This window comes from Python bivittatus, unplaced genomic scaffold (genome assembly GCF_059951505.1).
Source record: "Python bivittatus isolate LINGU-HERP-01145 unplaced genomic scaffold, Pbiv_v1 ctg000850_np1212, whole genome shotgun sequence".
Lineage (NCBI taxonomy): Eukaryota > Metazoa > Chordata > Lepidosauria > Squamata > Pythonidae > Python > Python bivittatus.
Genome location: NW_028277112.1, coordinates 49,180,377 through 49,193,293, shown reverse-complemented (window position 1 = coordinate 49,193,293; position 12,917 = coordinate 49,180,377). Strand labels below are relative to the sequence as shown.

Genomic DNA, 12,917 nt, shown 5'->3' with positions numbered 1-12,917 from the left:
AAACAGGCACACACACACATGAAGGTGAACTGAGACCAGCTAGAAAAGCTGATTCTTTTATACTGTGTTGTACAAGAACCATCAGTTTATTACAAACACAACACAAAGTATAGACTTGTGTTGTTCAGATCACGTTAATGAACTTAAAATATTCTGATCCCAAATGCACTTGAAAATAGCGTAACTTTATTTCACAGAGTATTTCAAGTGATAATCATACTTCTCTGAATTATCTAAACCTTAATATAAAAACAATCTTTGGGGTAACAAATATCATTTGGTTGAGCTAGAATATAGAACACAGAAAGAAGATAGTCACGTCCAATTCCACGTATATTCTTAGCTTGGATTCTGCTTTTCACACAGTTTACCTTACAAACATGATCCAAGTGACATTTCACAAATTCCTGGATAAATGTTGCTACACTCTGCCAGCAGAGAGACAGGGTATGTCATGCACAGATCAATAATAGCACGGTGTTTCATCAGCCTCAAAATCAAAAGTGCTTCATCTGGCAAAAGCCATAGCCCTTGAGGATCCAACATATATGTACTGAATACCCTACTAGGATTGTCTACTACACAGCCTACCAATGTAAAGTAAAAACATCTTAAAAGGTAGGCATTAAAAAAAGAGAATGTAAAGAGGACTTTCATATTATAACTACTAGAGCAGTAAAATAAAAGCCCAAGCTAGCTGCTAAATAAAAGATTAAAAATTATTTGATATTTCCTAGGGGATGATGATGGTTGTATGAATATATCTAAATATATTTTTGTGCAACAAATAATAAGTGTCCTGATGGACACCAGCCCCATGAACACTATAACCAGTTTCCTTGGATATTGCTCCCCTACCTTTAACTAGCATTTAAAAAGTAGGTTCTTATATATGACTTTATCCACTATATGACAGCATGAAAACTACGAAGTACTTCAATATTTTATGAGATTATATTTATTGGTCACTAACTTGGATGGCTTTAATAAGGGAATAGGAATAAAATCTAAATTTCATATTATATTTAAAAGATCTCATGAAATCATGCCTGGAAAAATTGCTCCTTTAGGAGAACCATTACCTCTTTCCCTTGAAATCTGAATCACAAATTCTATATAATCAGAATTTTAAAGTGTAGTATTAGTTTCCAAAATACCAAAATTATATAGATTTGATAAAATGGTTGCTAAAACAAAAGCAAAAAGCAACATAATTTTGTTGTTTTTTTTTTAAAGGCCCTTGTTTCAAGAAGGGGGAAGTAATTACCATTCTTATTTTTAAAACTGATAGAGAACTTAATTTTTTCTTAACATGTGATTCTGAGAGTGATAAACCTTCAGAAGTCTACAATCCATAATCTAGTATTTCTCTCTATTTTATTATCTCAAAATATACATCAAAAGTCAAATAAATATAGTCTTTAGTTGAGTACAGAAAAAAGGAAAGGATACAGTCTCCTAATTGGTGTAATAATATTTCATTTCATAATGCTATTAAAGACTGTTGACTAATTGAGTTGGAAATACTTATAGAAATGTAAAAGCTCATGTATTCTGTTTAGGGGTGCACAAAACAGTCTGAGTTAAAAACATCTGTTTCAAATGTTGAAAGCACAGAGCAAATCACACCCAAATCAAGTTTTCTCTTGAAATTGGGACAAAATGAAGTTCTTCATTCAAGAGTGTTCCAATATGCCACAATTGGTTTGTTTTTTTTAATTGAATTCCCACAGCTATGGAGAACTGGAGAGTGCATTAGTCAATAAAACAGCAGGCACAGGTTTCATCCCTGCTGACATTGACTGGAGTTAGTAAAGAGGAAGAGGGGGTAGTAAGAGTCGGTTATGCACTTGGTTAGAGACTGAGAATCATTTTGGACATAAGAAAATGACTGATGCCCGTTTGGTAGCTCAGTTTAGTGTTGTTTTTAAATTCTTTGCTACAAAGAATAAAAAATATTGTTCCCTATGGAAATTTTCTTATGCAATGTGCCAAGTAGACAGTTGTGTCCCAAGCTCAGAACACAGCTGGGCATATTTTCCCTGATCTCCTGAATTTTTTGGAGATTTTCAACAGGGGTTGCTGATTACAGCTGATACAAGAGTAATTCCTAAATATGGAATCTCTGTAAATGGTCACTAACTGAAGCTAACTTATGCTCGTATAACATAAGAAAGAAAATGGCAGGAAAACTCAAGTGTCAAAACACAGAAGAACACAGTAATATTGTAATGGTTAGTTGCATTTAACACAAACATATATTAGATTTAACTAAAGATATGATCAAACAGTTTTAAAAACTGTTCACATTTAAGTCAGTGGAAGTTCTAGAAACTTTAGATTTTTTTTCTCCTGTGAAGTTAGCCATAATTTAGTATAATAAATTAATGAATGAAAAAAAAACTAGTATTAAATGTGCTGGGGAATTATTTCTAAATGTATATATTTTCACAGTAACACATGTTTTTTTTTCCAAGTTACTATCAAATAGTTTAAGTTTTATATATTCTAGTTGGTGAGGTGCAGTGAATATTGGCTTGCAAAGTATCCTCTAGGTTAGAAAGCTCTAACTTGAGTATGTTTGGGGAAAAACTAGGTTTTGGCACATTGACCAAAATGTGCCAAAACAGACTGGTACAGTCCTTACCATTAGCCACCATTGATGCTTGCAGCATGAATATAGCTAAGGCTAATAACTCAGTCTATACTGTCTCTATCTTATTAAAAAGCATGATATGAAACCATCAGTTGACCAAAGCCATGACCAGCAGGCCCATCTAGTGACAACCGTGACACAGGAAAGATTGCAATTTAGACTAAAGGAGGACTAAAAGGGAATCAGCATGAATTAATGAAAAAAATGATATATATGTATGCATGCATGCATGTATGTATGTAGTCTGTTTGTGAAACCAAGAGAAATCATTCCTCCTGGAATAGAATATATGGAAAAAAGTCTTATGGAAATAAGACTTTGGGCAGAAATGACACTTTTTTTTCTGTCTTGCTAGCCTATTGGTTACAGCAAAAGCAGGTTTAATTCATTCTCATTTAAATAACAGAACTCATTTAAATAGCAGATCATGGACTTAGGAAATCATGCTTCATATGTAGAGTAAATCAAAACTGATTCCTGGTGATTTCAGGAACATATCCCTGTAATTGTTTTGGCAACAATATGGAAGTAGTTTGCTGCTGGCTCCTTCTGGAATGATTTCTCAACTTCCCAGTCTAGTCTACTGCCCTGGTACTTCTTGGTGGTCTGTCATCTAGGTACTATCAAATGCTGACCTTGCTTAGCTTCTGAGATTAGTCAAAGCTCAGGTAGGGGCTGCTTCCTCTCATTGTAATTCCATAACCTACAACCTACATTTTAGAGAATTTGGAGCTGAGCAAGAGCAGTAAAACTGAGTTTATTATGAAGAATAGTGAAAAAAATAATAGCATTTATTTTTTGTGAATTTGTTGTTTTTTTAAAATCTGAACACATGTATCTCTTTTAAAGTTATGCCAAACTGAAGCAGCAGCTAACTCTAAAATGTTCAGAAGTCTTTCAGTGTAAAATGCAGAAAGCATCAGGTAGCAAAGATTTTCTTTTACAAATTACTAACAACACTGGAAATGTTCAAGAAGTGCCTGCAGTGGATTTTAAAGTACTATTGCAGGAATTCTTTAGGTTGAAATATGGCAATATCAAACAGAGACTTTAAAAAGAAAGAAAACAGTTACACATCTGGAAGAATGCTCCTGAAGAACTGCTTTCAACTTTTGTGTAGTGCTACCCAAAGGAGCTGCAAACAGTTACCTAGTGGGTTGAAAGTCTGTTCCTTTTTTTAAATCCTGGCCTCTTCAGATGAAGATGGTTTGCTCTGCTACTAAGTCCTTTTCAGATGTCAAAGGCAACCCATAAAACAATGCAATTACTCCTGTGGTGCCACTTCTGGAGCACCAAGGGAACCATAGCAAAGGATTCTGGGTAACTCTGTAGTTGTGGGGCCTTCATAATTGGGTTGCTACATTTAAAAGACAATAATTACTGATTTAAATTACAATATGGCAGTTTTGTACTGAATTGTACATCCCTTGTGTTTCTATGTGTTTTCGCTGTGCAAATGTTATATCTTACCCATGTATAATTGTCATTACTCTAGTACATACAGCAGAGAATGCCTTAATCTGAGCAGACATCTGGTGATGGAAATTACAGCACTGCCATTAGGCGTAGGGAATGCAGGAGAAAGAAAACAAGCTTTAAAAAACTTTTCCTGGATTTTAACAATAATGACATTTTTCAAAGGAACTCCTGAAATACCAGATCCCTTCAAACCTCCATAACATCAAAATTCCAACTGTGATTTTGATACACTGATTGCACAATTTAGCTTCTTTATTCATATACAAAGTCTTTTAAATCAATATGTATCATGAATCTTAGGAATGGCAGACCAAACTCTAAATTTGCAATAAACCTACAGCAGTATTGCAACATGCCATAATACAATGGCTATTTTTTAAATTACAGTATGAGGATTATACAATATTGACTTCTGTAATTCTACTACAAACGATATACTTACCATTACATGCTTCTATGTACAGTATATGTGTCTGTAGCTTTTCATCTATATCTATACAGATATATCAATACAGATACACAGGAACCAATGGACATCTGCCAATACTCAAGTTGTAGATGCTAGAATATCTCTCCCAAAATGGAATCTAGAATACTTAACTCTTAAATCAAGAGCTAATCTTATATTACCAGAGCATACAGGCATTATGCTCGAGTGTGACTGCATAAATATCTTTCTGTCAGTTAACAAACCATTTTCTTCATTTCTATTTAATCAATAATTATCTCTATGGACAATATATGTCAACATTTACAAAGCTGAGCTATTATATTACATAAAAATAATATTACATGAGTGTATTATGTGGAACAAATTTCTATAAAGCTACTGCCATTTCAATTTTAAACCTTTTTGAATCAATTCAGCATTGTTTTTATTTCTACTTCATCCTTCTTTGTATTTCAGAGATGCCAAAGAAGAACATTTCTTATCACATCATGAGAGGATGGTAGTACATGGCTATTAAAACATTCAGTGTGTAGATCAATTTCCTCTGAGCAATGGAGTTTCAGAAAAACAATGTTTTATATCTACAGTTACTGTAAAGGTATGTTACCCTCCTTAATTGCTACTGGAAGACAGCTAAAACCTCTTTTTAAGTGTAGATTTCTTCTTTAATAGCATTATCAGAGCATCATAACTGCAGGGACTAGTCCAAGCAGTTGCCAGGAGTCAACACAGACTTGAAGGCACAAATAATAAAAAAAAAATAAATATTTGAAAGCAAAAATTTATTTATAATTTCAGTTTTGAGGTCCCACAAAATTACAACTACTCTGTGTGGTTCACAATTAAAAAATTATAAAGAAAACAACATATATCAGAGACAAAGAATACAGTTGACTAAAAGACAGAAACAAAAATCAAATGGGCTCAACCAGGTCTTTAACAATTTGTGGAAAATCAAAAAGATAAGAGCAGTACGGATCTCCAGAGGGATAGCATTCCACAGGGCAGAAGCATGCTTCGTGGGGCCCACAAGGTGATACTACTTAATTCAGGTGATAATTTCATTAATTATAAAATTATTAATTTTTGTTATTATAAAATTATTAATTTTATGTAATATAATAGCTCAGCTTTGTAAATGTTGACATATATTGTATACAGGGAAGATAACTGTCGATTAAATAGAGATGAAGAAAATGGTTTGTTAACTGACAGAAAGATATTTATGCAGTCACACTTGAGCATAATGGCTGACTGGGGAATTCTAGGAGTGGAAGTCCACATATCTTAAAGTTGCTAAGGTTGAGAAACACTGACTTAACTGATGGGACCTGGAGCATGTCCACTTTAGCTTGCCTCCCCAGACAGGTGGAAAAATATGGAGACAGGCAGTCCCTCAAGTAGCCATGAAGAGCTTTATAGGTGATAACCAGCACTTTGAATTGCACCCAGAAGTCAACTGGCTGCCAGTGCAGCTTGTGAAACAGCAGAGATATGTGTTCATACTATGACGCATTCATCACTTCCTGCAATGCTGCATTCTGGACCAGTTGTAGTTTCCCAGTCATCTTCAAGGGCAGCCCCACGTACAGTGCATTACAGTAGTCCAATCAAGAGGTGACCAAGGCATGAGTAAATGTCTGAAGGGTCCCCCTATCCAGCAAGGGTCACAACTGGCATATGAGATGAACCTGTGCAAAGCCCCCTTGGCCACAGCTGCCACCTCCACTTTGAACGGGAGCTGTGAGTCCAAGAGGACCCCTAGATTGTGCACCAGCCTCGCACAGGGAAGTGCAACCCCATGAAAGCCTAAATATGGAATGTCCCCAGAATTGGGTGGGTGGGGAAATCAAAAACCAAAGCGACTTTGTCTTGTCAGGACAGAACCTGAGTCTGTTCCTTCCCATCCAAGCCTGCATAGCTTCCAGGCACTTGGTCAGGATTTCAACAGCATCAGTTGGTTGGCCCTGGGTCAAGATGTATAATTGGGTATCATCAGCATATTGATCATACCTGACCCCAAATTGATGGATGACCTCACCCAGCAGTTTCATGTACATATTAAATAAAAGGAGAGAAAGAGTCAAGCCCTGTGGCACCCCAATTAAAACCAGATGCTAAGAAGAAATCAGAATTGGCATATATTTAGATATTTTGCCTGAATTTTCACATTTGTTTCATACTGTTTACTTTTCCTTGGACAGCATTAATGTTTCTTGTATCTTATGATTTATCTTTTTATGTACCAGCAAGGAAAAATATAGTATGTTATTTTCATATCATGTGTCACATATATGCCAGAAACCATACTCCAAAAAAGGCAAGATCCAGGACAAAAAAATTAATGAATAACTGCTGATTAAGATTACTTGCCTGTAAAAAAAAAGTCACCATATTTATAGAATCAGCCAATCTTGCATCTGCATATAGCAATCATTCTCTCTCACAAGCAAATATTCTGATATATTAACAATTACTGTTATAGAGAAGCACACACATTCTGCTTCCTCTGTCCAGAAGGAACAGCCAGAAAGAGAAGAAATAAAACTGGATTAAAAATAAATAAATAAAAATAAAACAGGATGGAGAGGAGTGAGGAGAAGGGATAACTGCAGCGGGAAGGAATAAAAGAAGAGAGAAATCCTATTTAGGTATTAAGGATTAAAGAATTAATTAGGCAGGCTTCTCGATCTAACCAATGGTTGATTTTCAAGTGATTCTTCAAAGGTATCCATATTTTTCAGCAGCAGCAATGTTTGTAGTCATTTATATCTCTTGTCTATTCCTTTGCTTTCTACAGAATTTTTTTCTATTCTTACCAGTTAATGTAAGGTTAATCCTTCACAATCAGTGAATGTAAGATGAGCCCTTCAATTCAATTTAGGGAAAAGCACTTCTACTAGTCTGCCTCAAAAGGTTTTGACCCAAGTCCTATTTTAGCTAACTGATTAACTGCATGAATGTCATAGCCCTCTATGGATATGCAAATCGCATGGAAGGAAATGTATATCCATTTATTGGGTCCTGGATGATCAATGCAATGTGGATGTCCAGCTGCATTTACACTGCCTGTATTATGTAGAAATCAGCTCCTACATAGAAGGTCTCTTAGACTGGATTATGGCTTTCTAAATTACCAATAAATATAAGTTTCAAATGTCATATATATATAGTATTCCTAAATCTGACTATGTGTTTAAAAAACTAAAGCTATAACACAGTTCAAATTATATCTGAAGATGTGGAGAAGTATGAATGCACTTGCTGATCCCATATTATAGTGCATATATAAAAAGAAAAGAAAAATGTATCTACATGAACTGCAGTGGCTACGCAGGAAAAAAATGCAAACTGACCAGTGCACAAAATGCTGATCTTCTGTGTAAATATGTAGGGCTACTAAAGTCAGGGCAAGTAGCATAATTATAAATCCATTTGGATGTTTCAGTGGTCCTTCATGTATATAATCTACAACAGTTCAGAATTTCTGCAAATAAGTGTGATGTAATTCTTCACATCAGTTATCAAGAGACGTCCTCTCTATGATTGCCATTTCTGTTTTCATAAAACTGTTCCAGGAAAATAAACCATTTGGAGCAAAATATGGATTGCTTGAGAAAAGAACCAATTAGTGCCTTCTAATCTTCATATCTTGGCACTCCATATTCAGAAGCATTATGCATCATCCTGATCTTTTCAGACAGATTTGTGAACCATATCTATGATTTCAGGAGACAATATATCCAATTTCAGGGTGCTTGGAACTCATAGGCTTATAACTGCAATACTGTACATTTAATCACTAAATGTTAGATTTCTGACATATCAAGACTACAATAAGCTTTTACCTGAACATTTTGTTTGCTGGTCTGAAGTTGCTGTTTGGTTAGATGCAGTTGGGATGTTAATCTTTTATTTGCTTCCCTGGACTTTTTGAGAGACGATACTGCTGTTCTTTTTGATTTCTGTACAACAGCTAACTGCTGCTGTAAAGATGTGATACGTCCCCAGAGTGATATGGAGCAGCCAGGTTTCTGGACCATGATACCTCTCATCTTCTCTCTGTTAACTAAACAATGGTCATAATCTGACACTTCGTTTGCCTTCACAGAAATGGCTTACCTTCTGTTGGAAAAGACTTTCACCAAAAGACCCAGTAAAATCAAACCCAAACTTCTCTTGTTACAAAACACAACATATATTGTACAATTGCAAGGTTATCCGTTCATATACCTTTATGCCAAAATTGAAAGAACATTATATTTTGTGGATGAAAAATGGTTAAGTCACTCCATTACTGTGACTTGCTCCTCTTAATCATGTCATCCAAAGTATATTAGCTATACTTCCAAAAGAGAATCAGAGACAAACAAGTAACAAGATTACAAACTACTATACCAGTACTTTCTATCTTCTTCTAGTCTCCTAGTGAAAAATCTACCCTGAAAATATAAAAAATATTCAATATACTCCATCGTCTAAAGGACTGCCAAGCCTTCTCCTAAAATATGGTCTTTAGGCTAAAGTAAGACATTAAATCTTAAGATGAGTAAAACAGAGGCTTTTATTCAGTCAGAAGAAACAACCACTTTTGTGAAAAAGACCAATTCCCTCTGTAATCTTTTTCCCACCTACCATTTTTGGATCACTCTATTTCTAGGACAGGGGAAGATTACAGGGATGTTCCTATTATTTTAGTTAACATTGACTGTCTAGAAGCTCACAGACTGCAAGTCAGGTCAAGACTTCTGGAAGCTAAGGCCCAGGTTAAAGAGCAGATATTTCTCTCTTATTCCATCACATCAATGGTTGCTCTTACCCTAAAAGAACCCCTAGTTAGCTCCATAGAAAAAACAACAATCCATCCTTATCTTCCAAAGCAAAATAATAATAATAATAATAATAATAATAACAACAACAACAACAACAACAGCAACAACAACAACAGCAGCAGAAGCAGCAGCAGCAGCAGGTGATGCAGTCCAACAGCGTCTAGTTGAAAACAAGCTCTTTCCACCTGAGCAGAAAGGAAACCACCCAAACAACAGAGGAACAAAATATCAGCTCCTAATTGACAAGATGACTTTGGAAAACTGCAAGGGAAGGAAGGCCAACTCGAATGTCGCTTGGATTGATTTCAAGAAGGCATTCAACTCCCTGACACATGATTGGATAATCAAGTGCCCAGAAATAACAGAAGTCAGTAGAAACATAAGCTTTGTGCAAAGATCAATGGCACAATGGAAAACACAGTTGCTGGTCAATGGTGATAGACTGGGAGAGATTAATATCAAGAGAGGAATCTTTCAAGGAGACTCACTGTTACCATTCCTGTTTGTCATTGCACTGATTCCTCTGTCAACAATACTGAACAAGTCAGGCCATGGCTATCAAACATCAAAAACACCTGCCAGGCTATCCCCCTCCCTTACATGGATGATCTGAAGCTATATGGAGAAATACCATCTGAAATAGAATCGCTGTTCAACACCACCGAATATACAGCCAAGATATTGCAATGGAGTTTGGGCTGGACAAACATGCCACACTTACTATCAACGGGAGAAAAATAGTGGAAACTGAAGGAATCAAGATGCCCTATGGAAATAACATCAAGAGTGTGGATGAAGAAGATCACTACATCATGAGAGTGAAGAAGATCTTAAAGACCAAACTCAGTGGAGGAAATACCATCAAGGCAATTAGTATCTGGGCAATTCCAGTAATTAAATACATAGCTGGAATAGTGGACTGAATTCAAGTAGAACTAGAAATCCTGGATAGGAAGACCAGAAAAATAATGACAATGAATCATGCCCTTCATCCATGCAGTGATGTTGACAGACTCTACTTAGCAAGGAATGTTGCAAGTACAACAGACAGTTGAAGAAGAAAAAAGAGCATTAGAAGAATATCTGAAGGACAGTGAAGAAGATGCCCTGAAGCTAGTACGCCATGAAAACTTACTGAATACTGAAGAGACCAAACTGGCCTACAAGAAAGACCAAATGAAGAATAGAAAAGAGACATGGCAAGGCAAAGTATTACATGGCCAATACACAAAAAAACTAGCAGGCAAAGCAGATAACAACAAGACCTGGGAATGGCTAAGAGCAGGAAAGTTGAAGAAAGAAACAGAGGGGCTAATTCTGGCTGCACAAAACTAAGCCTTAAGAACAAATGCATATAAAGCCAGAACTGGGTAGACAGCAACAGACAGCAAATGCCACCTCTGCAAAGAAGCTGAAAAAACAGTGGGCCACCTAGTTAGCTACTGCAAGAAGATTGCACAGACTGAATACAAACAACGGTATGACAAAGTAGCAACAATGGCGCATTGGAATATCTGCAAGAAATACCATTTGCCTGCAAGCAAGAACTGCTGGGATCACAAAACAGACAAAGCAATAGAAAATGAAGAAGCTAAAGTGCTCTGGGACTTTAGAATTCAAAGAGACGAACACCTGCCACATAATACCCCAGACTTAACAACTGTTGATAAGAAAAATGAAAAAGTCTGGATAGTGGACATTGCAATACCTGGAGACACCAGAAGAGAAAGAACTGGAGAAAATCACAAAATATAAAGTCCTACAAATAGAAATAGAATGATTGTGGCAAAAGAAAGCAAAGATAGTACCAACAGTAATAGGAGCCCTGGATGCAATCCCAAAACATCTGGAGTCACTCTTGAAGATGATCAGCATTGACAAAATCACCATCAGTCAATTGCAAAAGGCAGCTTTATTTGGAACAGCTTATATCTTGGGATGAAACCCTTAACACCATCAAACAACAACATCTGCCTATCCCAGGTCCTTGGGAAGGACTCGATAGGTGGATAAAAATGCCAAATCCAGTCTAAACATCTGGCTGACTGTGCAATTAACAATAATAATAAGAAACTGAAGCTTTGATTTTGGCTGCTCAAGAGCAAGCTATTGGAACTAATCAATCTGCAATCAAGGCCAGAACTGAAAAATCATCAAATGATTCAAAGTGCAGATTGTACAAGGAAGCAGAAGAAACAGTTGAGCATACACTCAGCTTGTGCAGGAAGATCGCACAAAATGACTATAAACAGCAACATAATACAGTCACCAAAATGATTCACTGGAACAACTGTAAACATTATCATCTGTCAGTAATGAAAAAATGGTGGGAACATATAGTTGAAAAAATAGTCAAAAATGAGCAAGTTAAAATGCTGTGGGATTTCCGAATAAAAACTGATAAAGTTTTGGCACGTAACACACCAGGTTTAACTGTGGTTGAAAAGAAGAAAGTGTGGATAATTGATATGGTAATACCAGGGGATAGTAGAAAAGAAGACAAAGAACTGGAGAAGATCATAAAGTATCAGGATATGAAAAACAAAGTTGAAAGATTATGGCATAAAGCAGTGATGGTGGTCCCAGTGGCTATTGGCACACTGGGTGCCATACCAAAAAACCTTGGACAGCGTTTAGGAAATCTGCACATTGACAAAATTTCCATCTGTCAGTTGCAAAAGGCCAGACTCCTTGGATCCGCACATATCCTACGCCTATATATTATGACATCCTAGGTTCTTGGGAAGAACTTGATGCGAATGAGGGCCAACACCAGCTAAAGAATTGGCAGCTATGATTTCATGTTGTTGTGTAGATGATGATGATGATGATGATGATGATGATGATGATGATGATGATGATGGAAGACTGCAAAAAAGCTTAGAGCACTTTTCTGCAGTCTTAAAAAAAATCTGCTTCCTATCCTGAAAGAACAGAGTCTATAAACTCTGGAGTAGTAAAGGAAATAGCTTTGTGAATACATAAAGGCAGCAGGGAAAGAAACCTACTTATATTAAGACAAGCTTAAGAAACATAAAAGCAGGTGCGTTCTCAGCAACTAGCCCATCCCACTTTAAGCAAATTCTTTTTACTTATTGATGTGTTCAATTGATATATCCTCTCTTTGCTGCTGTTACAGAGATCTGAAGTACAGCATCCACTATAGGTCTTAATTTGGCACTTTTTAAGCCACAGTACATTGTCTGTTTTATCCAACTGGTGTTATGTTGAAACCCCTGCTAGTGCACATTGAAGAAATTGGTCTCAAAGTCCCGACCACTAAGGATTAGAAGGAAGAAGAAAAATATAAGCAACCGACTGCCCTCTGATAGAATTTTAAAAAAAGGGGGGATGGGGCTAGGGGAGGCAGGTAAGGACACCACCTGATGACTCAGAGTCCATTATAGTTAAACTGTGTCTTTTCTTACTATAACACAATACAAAATCAAATTACCTTAGGGGAAAAAACATCAATTTCTTGCTCCTGTGGAGAAGAGTC

At 36.3% G+C, this 12,917-nt stretch overlaps 2 protein-coding genes across 4 annotated transcripts in view; one reads left to right on the top strand and one right to left on the bottom strand.

Annotated features, from left to right (window-relative positions):
• The window catches only part of CNTLN (centlein), a 224,771-nt gene that overhangs the window by 75,300 nt on the left and 136,554 nt on the right, over nt 1–12,917 (bottom strand). For all 3 annotated transcript variants that reach the window (XM_088129922.1, XM_088129920.1, XM_088129921.1), the window contains one exon: nt 8,435–8,655. In XM_088129922.1, coding sequence (XP_087986048.1) covers nt 8,435–8,655 — 221 coding nt within the window. The remainder of the gene's footprint in view (nt 1–8,434; nt 8,656–12,917) is intronic.
• Nucleotides 8,700–12,153, top strand: LOC148213831 (uncharacterized). Its single transcript, XM_088130167.1, has 2 exons — nt 8,700–8,742; nt 11,519–12,153. Exons 1-2 carry the CDS (start codon nt 8,700–8,702, stop codon nt 12,151–12,153), a joined length of 678 nt encoding a protein of 225 aa, XP_087986293.1.